General features: G+C 44.4%; 2 protein-coding genes across 4 annotated transcripts in view; both read right to left on the bottom strand.

The window, feature by feature from the left end:
• The window catches only part of LOC127001361 (uncharacterized), a 49,560-nt gene extending 39,985 nt beyond the window's left edge, over positions 1–9,575 (bottom strand). The window contains exons 1-2 of one of the 3 annotated variants that reach the window (XM_050865859.1): positions 8,989–9,575; positions 60–761 (exon numbers count right to left, since the gene is read on the bottom strand). In XM_050865859.1, the coding sequence (XP_050721816.1) occupies positions 60–141 (82 nt within the window). In that variant the 5' untranslated portion in view covers positions 142–761; positions 8,989–9,575. The remainder of the gene's footprint in view (positions 1–59; positions 762–8,988) is intronic. The other 2 variants (XM_050865860.1, XM_050865861.1) reach the window with 2 other exon arrangements.
• A 3,527-nt stretch (positions 9,576–13,102) lies between these two features.
• On the bottom strand, positions 13,103–16,725 carry LOC127001360 (uncharacterized). Its single transcript, XM_050865857.1, has 3 exons — positions 16,690–16,725; positions 15,702–15,932; positions 13,103–15,465 (listed from the first exon to the last, which is right to left on the bottom strand). Exons 1-3 carry the CDS (start codon positions 16,693–16,695, stop codon positions 13,708–13,710), a joined length of 1,995 nt encoding a protein of 664 aa, XP_050721814.1. The 5' UTR covers positions 16,696–16,725; the 3' UTR covers positions 13,103–13,707.
• Between the last annotated feature and the right edge of the window lie 3,275 nt (positions 16,726–20,000).

Genomic DNA, 20,000 nt, shown 5'->3' with positions numbered 1-20,000 from the left:
TATACACCCAAATAGACAGGCAGATAGATATCACCCCCCCCCCCCCCCACAACACTTACCATCTTCAGACACAGGCATGGCGAGGGCGTGGCCAACACACCCCACCCACACCCACACCCACGCCCACACCCTTACACCCATTATTTCGGCGGGGGGGCGGTTGGGGGGCGGGTTCAGGAGGGGGGGGCGGGGTGCGGCTCTGGGGATCTACTGAACACCCCAGCTGGCGACATGGCGGTAGTAGTAGTAGCAGTAGTAGTAGTAGTAGTAGTAGTAGTAGGAGTAGTAGTAGTAGTAGTAGTGTTCTCAGATAGTGTTTTCCTTGTTGTTCTTTCTGTTGTTGTTTTTTGATACTATTACTGTTACTATTTTCGTTGTTATCATAGTAGTAGTAGTAGTAGTAGTAGTAGTAATTCCACGATATTTTTCTTCACTTCAAAACTTTTTCTACTTCCTTTTCAATCGATTCACTTATAACAGTAGTAGTAGTAGTAGTAGTTTCAGAGATCACTTATAAGAAACGCACACGGAAATCAGTACACATGACACTTTATATATAGTACGCACACACAAACACACACACGTACAAACAACTTCTCTCTATCTCTTTCTCTCCCTCACAATATATATTTTTTCAACTTTTTTTCTCTTATTTTTTTTTCGTTCGTCACTTTCACTTTCTTCTTTATCACTTTTTCTCTCTCTTCCTTCCTTTATTCCTTCCTCCTCCTCTTCCTCTTCCTTAACTCCACGAAGAAGACCTGAAAAGCGGGATGAAAGGGCAAGTTAGTACGATGGTTAAGGCAATTTCTCTCTCTCTCTCTCTCTCTCTCTCTCTCTCTCTCTCTCTCTCTCTCTCTCTCTCTCTCAATGATTAATAACAGGAGTGTACGTAGAAATAGTAGTAGTAGTAGTAGTAGTAGTAGTAGTAGTAGTAGTAGTAGTAGTAGCAGTGGCAGTAGTAGTAGTAATAGTGATTGTAGTAGTGGTAGTAGTAGTAATAGTAGTAGTAGCAGAAGTAACAATAAATTTCACTAATATAAATATCCCAACAACAACAATAATAATAATAATAATAATAAAAAAAAGGAAAGGTCATTTTTACCGAGTCATGCATCGCTGACAAAAATGTGTGTGTGTGTGTGTGTGTGTGTGTGTGTGTGTGTGTGTGTGTGTGTGTGTGTACTTGGAAAAGAGCAGTGAAAGTTTTACCCACACCGAGAGAGAGAGAGAGAGAGAGAGAGCATTATCATTATATAGCTCCCCTTCCCTCCCTACATTTCCTCCTCCTCCTCTTCTTCTCCTCCTCCTCCTCCTCTTCCTGGCGTGACCTTGATCCATCCTCGCACCTTTTTTTCTTCAATTAAGGGAAGTGGTTCTCTCTCTCTCTCTCTCTCTCTCTCTCTCTCTCTCTCTCTCTCTCTCTCTCTCTCTCTCTCTCTCTCTCTGTCTCTCTCTCATATTTTCTTCTTTAATTAAATCGATTATAATTATTCATTCATTTTGGTCTCTCTCTCTCTCTCTCTCTCTCTCTCTCTCTCTCTCTCTCTCTCTCTCTCTCTCTCTCTCTCATCAATACATATAAACAATAGAAGTAGTAGCAGTAGTAGTAGTAGTAGTAGAAGTAGTAGTAATAGTAGTAGTAGTAGTAATAATAATAATGAAAAATAATTAATAAACAAACAAGAAAAACATCAAAACAACACCATTATCACCACCAACACCACCACCACCACCACCATCACCATCACAACTACCTTTTCAACTTATATAAAGGTCACTGTTATCAATGCTATCATCAACCCGCTCCCTTATCTCGGCACAACCTACCAAAGGGAGGAGGAGGAGGAGGAGGAGGAGAGAAGGTTAGGGTAGGAAGGATTGGAAGGAGGTAGAGAGGAAGGGAAGGAGGAAGGAAAAGAAGAGAGAAGACAGGAGGAGGAGGAGGAGGAAAGGGCAAAAATACTAGGCCTACCTATAATCTTCATCCACTTCTAGTCCTATACAAAACAAAGGCCTTTCCCAACGTCCTCCACCTGGTTCTCTGTCTGGTGTTAGTGTACTCCATCCTGCCCCGGTAAAGGTTCTAATTCCACCTCTCCACCTGGTCCTCTGTCTGGTGTTAGTGTACTCCATTCTGCCCCAGTAAAGGTTCTAATTCCACCTCTCCACCTGGTCCTCTGTCTGGTGTTAGTGTACTCCATCCTGCCCTGGTAAAGGTTCTAATTCCACCTCTCCACCTGGTCCTCTGTCTGGTGTTAGTGTACTCCATCCTGCCCCGGTAAAGGTTCTAATTCCACCTCTCCACCTGGTCCTCTGTCTGGTGTTAGTGTACTCCATCCTGCCCCGGTAAAGGTTCTAATTCCACCTCTCCACCTGGTCCTCTGTCTGGTGTTAGTGTACTCCATCCTGCCCCGGTAAAGGTTCTAATTCCACCTCTCCACCTGGTCCTCTGTCTGGTGTTAGTGTACTCCATCCTGCCCTGGTAAAGGTTCTAATTCCACCTCTCCACCTGGGTCGCTGTTATATAATTAAGTTGTCCGTCTGTCTGTCTGTTATCAGTTCTACGCATGATATGACCTTCCCAATTTACTTCTTATTCTAATCTTTATACAATTACTCTTATTCTTCCTTCCATTTTTATTTACTTTCCTAATATTCGTTTTGTCCTTTCCTTCCTTCTTTTCTATTCTTGCTTGCCTTTCCTTCCTTCCTTCTTTCTTTCTCCTTCTCTTTCTTTCATTGTTTCATATTTTTCCTTCCTTCCTTCCTTCTTTTTATTTACTTTCCTAATATTCGTTTTGGCCTTTCCTTCCTTCCTTCTCTTTCTTTCATTCTGTTTTCTATCCTTCCTTCCTTCCTTCTCCTTTCCTAAATTCTTGCCTGCCCATTCTTCCTTCCTTTCTCCTCCTCCTCCTTCTTTTCCTTTCATTCTCTTTCCTATCCTTCCTTCTCTTCCTTTCATTCTGTTTTCTATCCTTCCTTCTTCCTCCCTTTATTCACTTTCCTGGTATACTCATTTTCCTTCCTTCCTTCTCCATTCCTATTCCTCCTTGTCCCTCCTTCCTTCATTCATTCATTCCCTTCCTCTCAGTCTTCCTTATCTACCATTCCTTCCTCCTCCTCCTCCTCTTCCTTTCATTCTCTCTCCTATTCTTAAACATCACAATATCCTCAGCCCTTTTTCCTACTTCCTATTCCTTCTTTTCCTTCTTCGTGGTGCAGTGGTCAGCGTGCCTACCTACAAACCCGTGGACACAGGTTCGAATCCCGGCCTGGGCAGTCACACACACACACACACACACACACACACACACACACACTCACACACACACAAAAAAAAAAAAAATACTGCTGTACCATTGATGAAGAAGAAAAATGTGAAAAAATGAGAAAATGAAAAATAAGAACAGAAAAAATAATAAAAGAAAGAGAAATAATAATGATAATAATAATAATAATAATGATAATAATAATAATAAAACAAAAGAAAGAAGAAAAAGAAGAAGAACCAAAGGAGAAGGAGGAGGAGGAGGAGAAGAAAGAGTCCACCTGAGCCAAGTGCAATCTCCTCCTCCTCCTCCTCCTCTTCTTCCTCCTCCTCCTCTCTGATCCTCTCTTTCCTTATTGGTTCCCTACTTGACTCTCATTTACTCCCCTCTTCAGCAAACCCTTACACTCCACCCTCCTCTTCCTCCTCCTCCTCCACCTCCTCTTCTTCCTAACCGTCATCATCTTCAAATATAACCAATGTCTTCCACCTGGTTCAATGTCTGGTGTTAGTGTACTCCATCCTGCCCCGGTAAAGGTTCTAATTCCACCTCTCCACCTGGTTCTCTGTCTGGTGTTAGTGTACTCCATCCTGCCCCGGTAAAGGTTCTAATTCCACCTCTCCACCTGGTTCTCTGTCTGGTGTTAGTGTACTCCATCCTGCCCCGGTAAAGGTTCTAATTCCATCTCTCCACCTGGTCCTCTGTCTGGTGTTAGTGTACTCCATCCTGCCCCGGTAAAGGTTCTAATTCCATCTCTCCACCTGGTCCTCTGTCTGGTGTTAGTGTACTCCATCCTGCCCTGGTAAAGGTTCTAATTCCATCTCCAAACCACACAACAGTAGAATAATTTTGTAGCTAATATTAGAGTTAGAATCTATATTAGGCAACTCTTATTATGTAACTATATATATACTATTGATACTAATTAATACATATAACCTTAGTGAGAGCTTTAGTAGAGAATAGCAACACAAGACAACTACTACTACTACTACTACTACTACTACTCAGTCTGCCAACATAGTATATATCTGTCACTTCTCTGTCAAGTGGCCTCGTTGACAGATTGTTGGCTGTTATATCACTCACTTCTAATCTGCTTAACAATGCTATAGATATGTGACACTATGTTATCTGTCACACACACACACACACACACACACACACATTAGGTAAGGCTTTGGTAGAGGTTGTTGTGTTAGTATTTCCATGGGTAGTTTTATGAGCCTAGTGATAGTGTGACAAGGCTTTCATGGAGGTTGTTGTGTTAGTATTTCCATGGGTAGTTTTATGAGCCTGGCGATAATTTGACAAGGCTTTCGTAGAGGCTGTTGTGTTAGTATTCCATGGGTAGTTTTATGAGCCTAGTGATAGTTTGACAAGGCTTTCATGGAGGTTGTTGTTTTAGTATTTCCATGGGTAGTTTTATGAGCCTAGTGATAGTTTGACAAGGCTTTCATGGAGGTTGTTGTGTTAGTATTTCCATGGGTAGTTTTATGAGCCTAGTGATAGTCTGACAATGCCTCTGCACCATGAACACGAACAACACACTCATGGGAACCCGAGTCATCTCCTTTGTGGCCTTGGGAGAAAGTTATCGTGAGTGCCGAGAGCATCCAAGAATATCAATCTGAGAAGAATGTTGAACTATATATTGCATCACCACCACCACCACCACCAATGCTTAACTATGCACACTCAGGGACGTCACCACCACCACCACCATCATCACCACCAGCACCATTTAACTATGCAGGTTCAGGGTCAGTCCATTGATCAGGGAGGCACAGAACAGCACAGTGGGAATCAATAAACACTGTTCCACTCCTCCCTCCCTCTTGACCTGACTTAATTTGCCTCCTATATTGATACTAATGTCCTCTGTCTGTGTCCTTCCTCTTCTGCAATCTCCTCTATCTATTTCTACCTCTCTGTCCCTTCTCTTCTATAATCTCCTTCTCTCTCTACTTCTGCCTCTCTGTCCCTTCTCTTCTGTAATCATCTCTAATCATCTCGTTCTCTCTCTACTTCTACCTCTCTGTCGCTTCTCTTCTGTAATCTTCTCTTTCATCTCCTCTCTCTACTTCTACCTCCCTGTCCCTTCTCTTCTATAATCTTCTCTCTTCTCTTTCATTTCTTCTCTATCATCTCATCCTATTTCTTCTTCTCCCTCTTCATCCCTTCTATTCTCTCTTTCTCAGCATCTTATGTGTTTGGGGGCCATTGAAGAGGAGGGTTATAGTGTCTGAACTCATCCCTCTCTACCTGGTTTGTCTCTTATAATAATACTAATACCAGGCATGTTACAATAGCAGGAAGGCAGGTAGCAAGTGTGGGCCTTCTTTGCACTGCCCCACACACATAAGCTACTGGGTGAGGACTAATCAGAAATAGGCAGCAACATTCTGTACATATGCACTTGTGTTTTAACCCGCCCGCTGCGATTGGGGCGGATTTGGCCTTCAGTGGTAGCCTGGTAACATACAGTCCCAGGTCTTTTGCTGCCTCTATGGTGGATAGTGCAGTGTTTCCCATGTGGTATTGGTGTGCTGGATATCCCCTCACTGGTAGCCTGGTAACATATAGTACAATGCCTTTCTCTGCCTCTGTGGTGGATAGTGGAGTGTTTCCCATGTGGTATTGGTGTGCTGGATATCCCTTCACTGGTAGCCTGGTAACATATACTCCCAGGTCTTTCTATGCCTCTGTGGTGGATAGTGGAGTGTTTCCCATGTGGTATTGGTGTACTGGATATCCCCTCCCACATTTTTCTGCATTGAATTGTAGCAGCCAAATTTGACTCCATTCCTGTAGCTTGGTGAGGTCTTCTTGTAGGAAATCCGCAGTCAAGGGCTTAATCAACTTCGCATTGTTTAATAACTGAGAGATGAACAAAAGTCAGCCTTGATCAAAATTGAATTGTGATATGAAGTTAAGGTAATTCAGAGATACGAGAGTCAACCTTGCGTAGAAGTCAATTGTGAGATAAGTCGTAGTCAATTAAGAAGATAAAAATAAAAAGAGGTAGACTTGTGAGGCAATTCAAATGTTTAAATATCTATTATATTAACCCCTTGACTGTGGATTTCCTACAAGAAGACCTCACCAAGCAACAGGAATGGAACAAAAAGTGGCTGATACAACTCAATGCAGAAAAATGTAAAGTCCTGCACCTTGGGAGGGGATATCCAGCACACCAATACCACATGGGAAACACTCCACAATCCACCCAGAGGCAGAGAAAGACCTGGGAGTATATATGTTACCAGGCTACCAGTGAAGGGATATCCAGCACACCAATACCACATGGGAAACACTCCACTATCCACCACAGAGGCAGAGAAAGAAATCCATGCCAATCACAGCGGATGGGTTAAGGGTTCTCCCCCACCACAGGCACAAGGGTCAACGGGACTGATATAAGCATTGAGGTCAAGCGCAGCTATAGTGTACGACACTGAACTTTACCAAACATAGGTCACGAGAAGATGAAGGTATAGGTATAGGGCTTGTTTACATTTTTTTTACAGTAAGGGAAGCAGCTCAAGGGCAAAAATAGAAACAATAATGAGAAAAAAAAGCCCACTAATCACTGCCCCTATAAAAGAGATTTGAAGAGTGGCCAAAATTGAGGTCAATTTCATGAGGAGAGGCATCTTGATATGCTTCTCGTGAAAGAGTTAAGCCGTAGGCAGGAGGAAATACAGACGAAGGGAGATTATTCCAGAGTTTACAAGTGATGAAAGAATGAAGATGCTGGTTAACTTTTGCATAAGGGGTTCAAACAGTATAGGGATGAGCTTGAGTATAAAGTTGTGCATATTTAACCTGGTAGCTGCGGGGATCATGTTTCTTAAAGGCCCCTCTAAGCGAGAAAAATGAGAAAAAAATTATCACTCACGCAAACCATTTCATAATATATATCAACGCATTTGTGATCAGTTTATGCATCATCTATTTTTTGGGGTTTATATCATGGCAAAAATTTGGCCTGTTGCTGGTACACGGTAAAGCCACAAGATTGGCCCGTCGCTGGTACACGGTAAAGCCACAAATTTGGCCCGTTGCTGGTACATGATAAAGCCACAAATTTGGCCCGTTGCTGGTACACGGTAAAGCCACAAATTTGTCCCGTTGGTGGTACACGGTAAAGCCACAAATTTGGCACGTCGCTGCTACCGGGTTAAGCTGATGCCACAACGCCTGCCACCCTACATGAGGCTGCCATCAGCTGGGTGTTGGGAGCCAGAGCAGGCAAGGCAGCACTGACAGTAACAGCAACCCTTTGACACCTCCCTGGCTGGTGTGGCTGAGTCATGCAAGGCCTTCACTCTATAGTTTTTGGCTCATCCCTTGCCCTTGGCCTTTGACAGAAAGAGAGAGAGAGAGAGAGAGAGAGAGAGAGAGAGAGAGAGAGAGAGAGAGAGAGAGAGAAATAACACACAGCTTCGGAGTGCAGTGGTTATTGCACTTGCCTCACGACCAAGAATTTTAATTTCTCAGCTTCCACATGAAAACCAGGGTTGTTGATTTTAATTTTTTTTTCAAAGAAAGCTGATTATTTTTATTACAAACAGATTTTTTTTATTAATGAAAATAATTAAATGAATGTAAACCTCTACATTCTCTACATATACCATTTCTTACTAATGAGACTTTCTATACAACAGAGTAAGGTCATTCTTTGTTGATTTATACCTAAAGTTGCTGGCTATCATGTGTTTGAAGATACCCTAAACTTAACTTAACCAAACCCCAAACTGTTACTATAGGTCTTGAATCCTTTGCTGCCACTTCCTATTTTTAGTGCAAACTTAAATATGGCTAAGCAACTATGATGGAGCCAAGTTTATCAAAATGACACCAGTAATCTTCATGAAAGCAATCAAGACTCTCATTCACTACGACTTTACTAACAAGTGCATTGAGGATTATTTTTAGAGGCTATCATCATCATATTGTTGATGGCCCTGCAGAGCTCTGTGCTGGCAGTGGGCGGGGCATGAAACCTCATTAACGGTAGATGGCAAATCAATGTTAAAAATAAAGTTAGGCTATTTAGATTTAAAGCTTGAATAATCAACTTGACGAATAAAACCCTGACGAAAGCCAAGAAATATTCACAGCCTTTAGTTTAGGAGCTGACAAAATCACACTGAAACTGGTCCTTGTCACTTTGGTAATAGAAATGGTTGACACACTGCCTGCCTGGATGGGTTCTTATTTGGACGCAGTATTGAAATACATTTTTACTCAACTATTTAGTATTTGTAAATACATATTTTCCAAATACATTCTTAAATATATTTGCAAAAAATCAGTTTTGTTCTGCCCTCAACGGCCCATCACTGAGCACGGTGTAGAATGTGTCCAGAAGTGTCTGTATGGGACCGAAAGTGTCAGTAAGTGTCCAAAAGTGTCAGTAAATATCTGTAGGTGTCAATAACTGTCCGATAGTGTCAGTAGATGTCAGCAAGTGTCCCCCCCAGGTCCTACCAGTGCCACAACACACCCAGGGGGCCTAAAACTCCTGTTCATAAGGGGCGGCAGAAAGTGGGGAAAGAAAACAGGAAAAAGAGGAAAACAGCAGGAGAGAGAGAGAGAGAGAGAGAGAGAGAGAGAGAGAGAATGCGTACGACAGATGGAGAAAAAAATAACGAGAAAAAAGAAGAAAAGGAAATAAGAGTAAAGGTTTAACGACACATGGAAGACTTACTGCGGATAATGTGTCCGTTAAGGTATCCAAAAATGTGTCCGCAAGTGTCCGTTAGAATCCAAATATGTCCGTGAGAAAACAATACCCGCTTAACTCTTCTCTCCCGCAACACTCACGCTATTTATCACTCCGCGCAACACTTGGAACACTTTTTCTTATTTTTTTGTCTATAATTCACTCCTCCACGGCCATGATGAGGTACACGAGAGGCGGGAGCGACACATCCTCTCCCTCTCACTGTCAGGTCGCCACTGAAGTGTTTACAACGGTTAATCTCGTACGCCGATGGTCAAGATTGTCGTACTTTGCCCTAGTTTGTCGGATTTCGGCCCAGATTGTCAGTTTTTGGTCATGTTTTGGCACTGGATTGTCGTGTTTTGACCTATATTGTCGTGTTTTGGCATAGGTTAGCATATTTGGGGGTAGCTTGTCATATTTTGGTCGTATTTTGGTCCTAGATTATCGTATTTTGGTCTAGATTGTAATATTTTGGCCCAGACTGTCGTATTTTGGCATTGATTATCGTTTCTGTCTTTTGATGTGCGTTTCCTTATTTTTTTCTATTGGTTTCTTTTTTAACACATTTATTTCACAGACTTTTCTTGTTTTATTTTCTTTCATTATTCCCTCTTTCCTTCATTTCCTCTTTTCTTTCTTTTATTTACTTATTTATTTATTTTACGTGGTAGTAGTAGTGGTAGTAGTAGTAGTAGTAGTAGTAGTAGTAGTAGTAGTAGTAGTAGTATTTCAATTTCATATATAACTTTTTTCTTCTTCCTCCTCCTCCTCCTCCTCCTCTTCCTCTTCTTCATCTTCCTCCTACTGGTGATCGGCCCCAGCCCGTTATGGCGCAGACAAGTGTTTATAGTGACGCCATCCTGCTCGGCTCATGCTGTCCCCCGGAGCTCATCTTAGATCCTCTTTAGAGAGAATCTAGAGTCCGGGTTGTTACGTGGTCTTCAGGGCAGCATGTGGGTAGTCTTGGGCCACTCGGCGGTGACTGAAAAATTGGCAGTTTGCTTGTGGCGGCGGGCGGGGCTCGAACCTGCTTCCTCTTGGACCACTCAGCCACCGCCTCTTTAAAATCATCCACTTCACAGCCATTTCCCGTTTCCTTGTTCTCTTTCGTTATTTTCTCTTTCCTTCTCTCCTTCATTTCCATTCTTTAAGTCTTCAATACGAGAATCCAGTGTCCCATTCCTCTCCTTCTCTTTCCTTCTCTCCTTCATTTCCTTTTCTTTAAGTCTTCAATACGAGAATCCAGTGTCCCATTCCTCTCCTTCTCTTTCCTTCTCTCCTTCATTTCCTTTCTTTAAGTCTTCAATACGAGAATCCAGTGTCCCATTCCTCTCCTTCTCTCCACATCTCTCCTTCATTTCCTTTTCTTTGTCTTCAATACGAGAATCCAGTGTCCCATTCCTCTCCTTCTCTCCACATCTCTCCTTCATTTCCTTTTCTTTGTCTTCAATACGAGAATCCAGTGTCCCATTCCTCTCCTTCTCTCCACATCTCTCCTTCATTTCCTTTTCTTTGTCTTCAATACGAGAATCCAGTGTCCCATTCCTCTCCTTCTCTTTCCTTCTCTCCTTCATTTCCTTTTCTTTAAGTCTTCAATACGAGAATCCAGTGTCCCATTCCTCTCCTTCTCTCTAATACTCCTTCATTTCCACCATTTCCTCCTTCTCCAGTTTTCTCTTCCTCTTCAGTCAGAGAGAGAGAGAGAGAGAGAGAGAGAGAGAGAGAGAGAGAGAGAGAGAGAGAGAGAGAGAGGAAAAACAGTATTGGCAACGCTTCTCATACTGAATCTCGTACTGGACAATCTAGGCCAAAATACGATAATCTAGGCCAAAATACGATAATCTAGGTCAAAATACAACAATCTATCAAACGTCCTATTCCTCTCCTTCTGTTTGACCTCTTTGACCTCACTTTTGGCCACGCTTCTGAACATAATTTTCATAGAAGCGTTATTTTTTGCCCTTGAATTCCTTCCTCTCCTTCTCTCTAATACTCCTCCATTCCTCCATAATTTCCTCCTCCTCCAGTTTACTCCAGTTTTCTCTCCCTCTTCCGTCCGAGAGAGAGAGAGAGAGAGAGAGAGAGAGAGAGAGAGAGAGAGAGAGAGAGAGAGGAAAAAACAATATTACCAGCTCGCCTCACATAATGGAAACAGACAGTCATTCCAGTAAATATTTTAAGACTGTCTGACTGGCGGACTCGTTACCTGTCTGTCTGTCTGTCTGTCCGTCTGTCTGGGGGGGTAGGAAGGCGGAGAGAGGAGGAGGAGGAGGAGGAGGAGGAGGAGGAGGAGGAACAGGTGAAGCGAGTATATAATGCGCTTTAAAAAATTGCATCCGAGACTGAAATGTTAAGAGAAATGCAGTTTGAGGAGGAGGAGGAGGAGGAGGAGGAGGAGGAAGAGGAAGAAGAGAAATTAGGATGAGGAGGAAGAGAAATGAAGAAAAAAGTAGTATATAATATGAATAATCGTAGTAGTAGTAGTAGTAGTAGTAGTAGTAGTTGTATTATTATTATTATTATTATTATTATTAGTAGTAGTAGTAGTAGTAGTGGGAATAGAAGTAGAAGTATTAGTAGTAGGAATAGCAGTAGTGTAGTAGTAGTAGTAGTAGTAGTAGTAGTAGAACCATTCGTCTTTCAAATATTCGTATTTAAGAAGCAAAACAACATTACAAAATCTTAAGCAAAGTTACACAAATATTTTCATATGTAAACTTCAACAACGTAAAGTCTTAGTAAATCTATTGCCACATTTAACGTTAACAGACTCATCAGCAGAAGGTTTTCCAAGATATCCACCAGCAAGCACTAAATTTCAACGCCTATATTACGAGCAATGAGATACGGGTGGGGCGTTGACGGGGCAAGGACGTGGTGAAGTCTACGGACACAGCCAGCCACGTTTAATTTACTCATTCTCAGACGCTCCCGCCAATCACATCAGCTGTTTCCGAAGGTCCAAAATAAGATCAATTGGGTTCTAGTGAATGGTATTATACGTTCACGGTACAGAAGAAGGCTCAAGCTACCGCCAGGGTCATGTAACTACCCCTGGAAATGCTCAAAACTCCTACGAAAGCCGTGTCAAATATATGCTTGGAAGCCGATCTGATCAAAACTATGCCTATATGAAATGGGTCGTATTATGAGATATTTCGCAGCCCAAGAACACATATTTGACAAGGCTTTCGTAGGAGTTGTGGGTATTTCCAGGAGTAGTTTTATCACCCTGGTTGTAGTGTGACCCTTCCTCTGTACCATGAACCTGAAGAAACACTCATTAGAACCCGATTGACCCCCTCTTTGACCTTTAGAAATAAATGATGTGAGAAGCAAAAGTGTCTTGTAATACCGGCCATATGAACCTTGGTAGTGATGTGAAGTAAAAAAGTAATGTTTATAGTCACTGTATATTTGGCGGGAATCAGTAGCCGGGGGAGTTCATCTGTATTCTCTTCTTTATAATCGTGTTTTATAGTATGAATTAAATTACTAAACGTAGCCCTACTCGCAAAGGCCTTAGTCACTCCTTAAAACATGGGATTCGTAGGAAGAGAACACGTATGATACCGGTAACTCTGCTAAACTACTTCAGGGCTTTAGTAAGTTCAGTTCAGTCGATTCGCTTTTTCATATGATCGTGGTCTATAGGTAACTCTGCTAAACTACTTCAGGGCTCTATACAGTAAGTCGTTTAATGATCTATCGATTCGCTTTTGTTTTTCATTGATAATTGTTGTCAGCTCCGTCCTCGGTTGTCATTTTCCACGCCCCACGAGTGATGTATAAGTGACTCGTGCTAAATCAGTCAGTTAGTCAAGTTAACGACATATACAAAGGTGCAATGGGGTATTTTTTCATATAATTTAGTCAGTCAGTCAGTCAATCACTCATTCGGTCAGTAAGTCAGTCATTCCGTAAGTCAGTTAGTTAGGTAGCAAGTTAGTCACACAATCAAGTTTTGGTCCAAGAACTTTCACTCAGTAGAAGTATCCCATGACGTACGATGATAAAGACTTAGCAGTATGAAAAAAGTGCAGCTCTCCACGAGTATCTTGACTGAGAGAGGGTACGATAATTATGCACTTGTGGCCACTCTTTGCTACTCTCTTTAATAGATGGAGTGCATAGTGTTTTTTTGGTTGTTTTCACATGTTTTTGCCTTTGAACTGATTCCTTTACTGTAAAAAAATATGCTTCTTGTGTTCTCAAGTTCTTATTATGTTCGTTTTTTCTTGCGTTCTAACAAACTTCTTCACATAACTCTCCATGACAATACAAGTTCTGCTAATACTTCCCAAGGTGACATATTGTACTGTTTTTTTGTATGTATGATAATCATGTTTTTGCTGTTCTTCTTATGTTCTCATTTCTTACGTTCTAACAAACTTCTTAACATAACTTTCCATGACAATACAAGTTCTGCTAATACTTCCCAAGGTGACACATTGTTTTTTGCATTTATGGTAATTATATTTCTTATGTTCTTCTTATGTTCTTATTTCTTACACTTAAACAAGCTTCTAAAAATAACTTTCCATGACAATAATACAAGTTTACTTTTGATAACACTTCCCAAGGTGCCGTAGTATTGTTTTTCAAGGGGAAGCAGTGAGGGAATGCGTCCTGTGAGCCTAAGAACCAAGATTGCTGGCAGACTTTTTATGGGCGTTGAGTTGCCATGGCCTGGACTTGGTGCTAGACAAGGGTAGTGACGGGAGATTGTTCAGGGCTTGGGCGGGCTTCAGGGCGGGCTTCAGGGCGGGCATGTGCAGAAGTGAACCCGCGGGCTCTGTTGCGGTCTTGCGTGAGGGCTGAGGAGGCGGCGGCGGTGGGCAGAGGGCGGCCAGGGCTCTGGGTGTGGCGCTGACTGTCGACGTTGCTGAGTGATGTCTTGAGTGTCACGCCCGAGCCTGGCACTGAGCTCATCACGGTGGGACTGCGGCTGACTGGCTGATCGCTGAACTGTTGCTGGCGTTGTAGGGAATCTCTTGAGTCTTGTTTCTCGTGTTGGAATCGGCTCTGGGGGTTCTGAAACACGCCTTCGCTGAACTGCTGTCTCTGTGCGTGGTCGCGGCTGAAGTCTTGGCTCCTAAGCTGATCTGCGCTGCCCTGAACCTGCTGAGGGAACTGGTCTTTCTGGTCACGGCCTTGTGGTGTGTCAGCGCGTGCCTGCTGGGGCTTGAGCTGTTCCCGTTGAGCCTGGTGGCCTTGGAAGTCGTCCTTGACAACCCCGTGTCCACGAAACTGATCCTCTTGGGTTGGATCACTCCGAGGCTGGCCGTGGCTCTGCTCCTTCGTGTGCTCGCTGCGGGTCTGGTCTGGCTGGTTGAGGAACTGGTGCTTGCTGAACGTCGGGTGGCTGAACGGGTTTCCTGTCGCCTGGTGAGAGTCGAACAGCTGCTGCATCCTGAACGGCGAGCTCTGCAGACGATCCAGGGACTGCGCGCTCACATCCTGCCTTAAGTGTGGTAAAGGAATAGGAAAAGGATGAGGATATGGGAAGATGAGCGGTTGGTTTTGTAGCTGCGGGGTGAGGATGTGGTGCTGGCCGAAGTGCGGATGCTGGAACTGGAACTCCGTGAAGGGCTGACCGGCGACCTGCCCGCCGATCTGAGGGAGCTGGAACACTTGTCCGAGCTGGTGGCTGCCGAACTGCGGACTCCGGAAGAGGTTTCCAAACTCCTTGAACGGACCCGTGAAGGAATCCTGAAGCCTCGGACTTTGGGACTGGAGCCTGAACTGTGGACTCTGAGCGGGGTCTCTGGACTGTGGCCTCTGGAACTGGTCCCTAAACTGTGGAGCCTTAAAGTGGTCTGTAACCAGTGGGCTCTGGACCGTATCCTTCAAGTGTGGGCTCAGGATGTGGTCTCTTGAATGTGGACTCTGGAAGTGGTCCTTGAGTTGTGAGTCCCGGGTCTGGTCCCTGAAGTGTGGGCTTGTGAAGTGGTCTGGCACCTGTGAACTAGTCTGGGGCCTTTGGAAGGCATCTTGGGTGACTTGAGGCCTCTGGGTCCTGAAGTGTGGGCTCTTGAAGTGGTCCGGTACCTGTGAACTGGTCTGGGGCCTTTGGAAGACATCCTGGGTGACCTGTGGACTCTGGGACCTGAACTGTGGGGTCTCGAAGTGGCTTGTCGCTGCCGGACTAGTCTGAGGCATTTGGAAGACATCTTGGGTGACCTGTGGCCTCTGAGATCTAAGCTGCGGGTCCTGGAAGACATCTGCTCCTGGGTACTGCGCGGCCACCCGCTGCGCCATCACCTCCGCATCGTTGTTGACAGAGGCGCGGAAGCCAGTCTCAGGTTTGACGAAGTAGTCCACCACGCGGAGTGACCCGTCGGGCTCCACCACACTGTACTGACCCACCACCAGGTCCCCGCGACGCTCCTCCCGCGCCGCCTTCCTGTCCCCGCTGGAGGGCGCTGCCACCTCGTAGGCCCAGGCGTACCCGGTGTTCTGGGGAGACGAGGGGAGGGGGGGTGACCTCAAGGGGAAGGGGAACATGGAAGCTGCAGGTAGGATTTAGAAGCTACTCCTTTACTCGTATGGAGGAGTTATGAATGCAAAGAAAGGATAAATAGGATCAAGAAGGAGAAAAATGATAGGATACAGAAAGAGACACTAGTTATTAAAATGAAGGATAAAGAGAATAATTACTCACTCACTCACTCACTCACTCTGTCTCTACTCACAGAATCTCGCTGCTCCGTCTGTCCCTTATACGCCCTCGCCGTCACCTCTTCCCCCTGCATGCGTCCGTGCGTGGCCGCGTGGTGAGTCTCCAGCAGCTGGCGCGGCGGCGTGAGGCCCAGCTGGTAGTGCACCCCGCGGGAGTCCAGGTGGTAAGAGCCATCTGGGTCCGCTTTTGGCTCCGGGTCTGCCACCACCGCCGCTGCCGCCGCCACCACCAGCACCACCACGGCCTAGAGAAGGGAAGGAGGGCGTGAGCAGCGTTGACGGAACCTCGGACACGGACAGAAATGTAGCTTATTAATGACTTTTTTTTATTTTTTATTTTTTTTACAGCAGAGGAGTCAGTTCAGGGGCATAAAAAAGGTAACAAAAGTCCTCTACTCACTGCTCCTATAAAGAGTTAGAGGAGTGGACTTGTTTATTAGGTCCAGGTTCTCAAGCATTCCAGGACTCTAGGAAGATGAGCTCAGGAGGGCAGGATGCGTAAAGCGAGATGGCGTCACTATAAACACTTGCCTGCGCCATGAACGAACTGGGGGCGACCTGCAGGCCTCATCAAGACAGCATACCGGTGCGACAGGGCGAACGTAGCCCCTACCCCCAAACACACACACACACACACACACACACACACACACACACACACATTTGATAAGGCTTTCGTAGATGTTGCTTTGCTAGTATTTCCATGTGTAGTTTTATGATCCTGGTGATAGTTTGATAAGGCTTTGTTTGATAGCCCACAGTATTACCGGTCTGTCTGTGTGTCTGTCTGTCTGTCTGTCTGTCTAATTGTTTGTCTGTCTGTCTGTCTGTCTATTTGTTTGTCTGTCTGTCTGTCTGTCTGTCTGATTGTTTGTCTGTCTGTCTAATTGTCTGTCTGTCTGTCTGTCTAATTGTCTGTCTGTCTGTCTAATTGTTTGTCTGTCTGTTTGTCTATCACACACACACACACACACACACACACACACACACACACACACTCACCTTCATGTCGGGACGAGGCGTGGCGTAAGAATGACACCCACGCCCTCCCCTCCGCCTTATATACCCACCCACGCAACCACCACCACCACCACCACCACCATCATCATCATCAGGACTTGGTAGCAGTATTACCAGACAAACGACCACACCTACTACTCACTTTCCTCTTCTTCTTTTCTTCTTCTTCTTCTTCTTCCTCTTTCTCCTCCGCCTCCTCCTCACCTGACACCCATCTTCTCCCTTCCCCTCAAGTCTTCCTCCTCTTCCTCCTCCTCCTCCTTCTCCATTCCATCCACTGACTAGAACTACAACCTTCCTCCTCCTCCTCCTCCTCCTCTTCTGAAACTCAACACTGACCTTGGCACTGCTTGTTCCCCTTCCTCCCCTCCTCCACCGTTCCCCTCCCTCCCCTCCCCTCCCTTCCTCCTCTTCCCTTCCTTTCCCTCCTCTTCCCTTCCCTTTCATACACCTTCTCTTCTTCCTGTCTCTTCTCTCGTCTTTTTCATTCTTCTCTCTCTCTCTCTCTCTCTCTCTCTCTCTCTCTCTCTCTCTCTCTCTCTCTCTCTCTCTCTCTCTCTCTCTCTCTCTCTCTCTCGCTGAGCCAGGACTGGAGCGAGTTTCATTTCATTTTTATTAATTCCAAATAAAAACTAACTCGGTTTCGACTAAGGAGGAGGAGGAGGAGGAGGAGGAGGAGGAGGAGGAGGAGGAGGAGGAGGGGAGAGTGAATGGTTATCGGGCATACCTGTTGAAGTTGGAAAGTTTCGTTTAGTCGGCGCAACATCTGTGGTCATATGCCGGAGAGAGACAGGAGGGGGAAAGAATTATAGGAGAAGGGAACCCCCGATTAATACCTGGTACCCATTCACTGCTGGGTGGACAGGGGCGTAGGGTGATAACTGTTGAAAGGTGAGGTAGGCGATAGATAGGAAGACAGGTAGTCAGGTAGATAGTTAGGTAGGCTGAGGGGGCGTGGGAAGCGGTCGTGAGTTAGTTGCTATCCTCTTTGCTTTCTCCTTCTTCCTCCTCCTCCTCTTCCTCCTCTTCTTGCTGTCTTTTCATATTTATATCTGCTTCCAATCGTTCATATCCCCCTTCCTTTTTTTATTTCGGCCTATGACTGAGGTAGGCTTTCTTAATGGTGCCTGATGGTCGGCTCAAGCACGTTATGGCGCAGGCAAGTCTTTATAGTGGCGCCCGGAGCTAGTCTTTGAGCCTCCCTTTAGTGAGAGCATCTAGAGGGTTGATTGGTGGTCGTCAGGACAGAACGTGGATCATCATCATCATCATCATCATCATCATCACTATTCAGGAGCAGTAAGTAGCGGGCTTTTTTTTTTTTCATTGTTGTTTTCTTGTTTCCTCTGCTGTAAAAAACAAAAACAAAGGGACAAAGAAGGAAAACAAATGACTAACGCAGAGAATGACGCAAGATTACCCCTCCTCCTCCTCCTCCTCCTCCCCCTCCTCCTCCTCCTCCATAACCTATTTTTAATCTCTTCTCTAATCTAATCTTGTGTTACGGTTTTGGAAGGTTGTGTGTGTGTGTGTGTGTGTGTGTGTGTGTGTGTGTGTGTGTGTGTGTGTGTGTGTGTGTGTGTGTGTGTGTGTGTGTGTGTGTTGTTATAATCATGAAAATTCCCCCTAGATTAGTATGTTTGTCTTTGTGTGTATGTGTGTGTGTGTGTGTGTGTGTGTGTGTGTGTGTGTGTGTGTGTGTGTGTTATTATAATCATGAAAATTCCCCCTAGATTAGTGTTTGTCTTTGTGTGTATGTGTGTGTGTGTGTGTGTGTGTGTATGTGTGTGTGTCTGTGTTTGTGTGTGTGTGTGTTCGTCTGTCTGTTTATCTATCTATCTATCTATCTGTCTGTCTGTCTGTCTGTTTGTATGCATGTATGTATGTATGCATGTATGTATGTATGTATGTATGTATGTATGTATTCAGTTAAATCATTTTCATTCTAAGTAATCTCTTAATCACTTCCTTTCCTTTATTTATATATTCGTATTCTCACTATTATCATCTTTATCTTATTTTATCTCATTTATTAATCTATTTTATTCCGTATCAATATTTTCATTCTGAGAAACGAAGATATGGAAGCTAAGGTGAAATGGGAGAGGAAGGAAGATAAGGAGGAGGAGGAGGAGGAGGAGGAGGAGGAGGAGGAGGAGGAGGAGGAGGAGGAAGAAGAAAAGAGAGGAGGATGGAAAACAGAGGAAGGAAAGGAGATGAAATAAGAATAGAAGGAGGAGGAGGAGGAGGAGGAGGAGGAAGAAAAGAGAGGAGGAAGAAAAGAGAGGAGGAGGAAAGACAGAGGAAGGAAAGGACTTGAAATAAGAATAGAAGGAGAAAGAGGAGGAGGAGGAGGAGGAGGAGGAGGAAGAAGAAAAGAGAGGAGGATGAAAAACAGAGGAAGGAAAGGAGATGAAATAGGAATAGATAGGAAGAGGAGGAGGAGGAGGAGGAGGAGGAGGAAGAGGAAGAAGAAGGGGAGGAGGAAGAGGAGGAGGAGGAAGAGGTTGATCCAGTTTATGAAGACGAGTTTACTTTTAACCACCACCACCACCACCACCACCACCATCACCACCACCACCACCACCACCAATATGTCCTTGTATTGGTGGTGATGGTGGTGGTGCTTTAAGTAAGGTGATATAGTGCCGGCCAACGCCTTCAACACCACCACCATCACCACCACCACTACCACCACTACCACCACCACCATCATAAGTATCATCTAAATAGTTATGAGGTACTACTACTACTACTACTACTACTATTACTACTACTACTACTACTACTACTACTACTACTACTACTACCACTACTACTACTACTACTACCACTACGTCATTGATAAAAAATTACAGACATAACCAAAATAGAAACAATCTCATTTTCTTTGTGGAATTATTAATCATGGTTTATATAACACGATTATCTCTCTCTCTCTCTCTCTCTCTCTCTCTCTCTCTCTCTCTCTCTTTTTTCTTCTATCTTTCTTTCTCTCTCCTTTCCTATCTTCTTTCCTTCCTCCTCTCCTCCTCCTCCTCCTCCTCTTCCTGTCTTCCTCCTAATCTTCTTCTTCCTCGAATCTTACTAGTCTTCTTCCTCTTCCTCTCAAAACGTCATTTCCTTCTCTCTCTCTCTCTCTCTCTCTCTCTCTCTCTCTCTCTCTCTCTCTCTCTCTCTCTCTCTCTCTCTCTCTCTCTCTCTCTCTCTCTCTCTCTCAGAATAATACAAAGATATATCACACCATCTTACTCTTATTCTCTCTCTCTCTCTCTCTCTCTCTCTCTCTCTCT

This window comes from Eriocheir sinensis, chromosome 20, assembly GCF_024679095.1.
Source record: "Eriocheir sinensis breed Jianghai 21 chromosome 20, ASM2467909v1, whole genome shotgun sequence".
Classification (NCBI taxonomy): Eukaryota; Metazoa; Arthropoda; class Malacostraca; order Decapoda; family Varunidae; genus Eriocheir; species Eriocheir sinensis.
The sequence above is the reverse complement of the archived record's forward strand: the minus strand, read 5'-3'. Positions and strand labels throughout refer to the sequence as shown.

Bases quoted from the DNA above. Each gene is read 5' to 3' on its own strand.
- LOC127001360 (XM_050865857.1), bottom strand. The intron at 15,466-15,701 runs GTGAGTAGAGAC...TCGTCTCCCCAG, and splicing joins AGACGGAGCAGCGAGATTCT to AACACCGGGTACGCCTGGGC.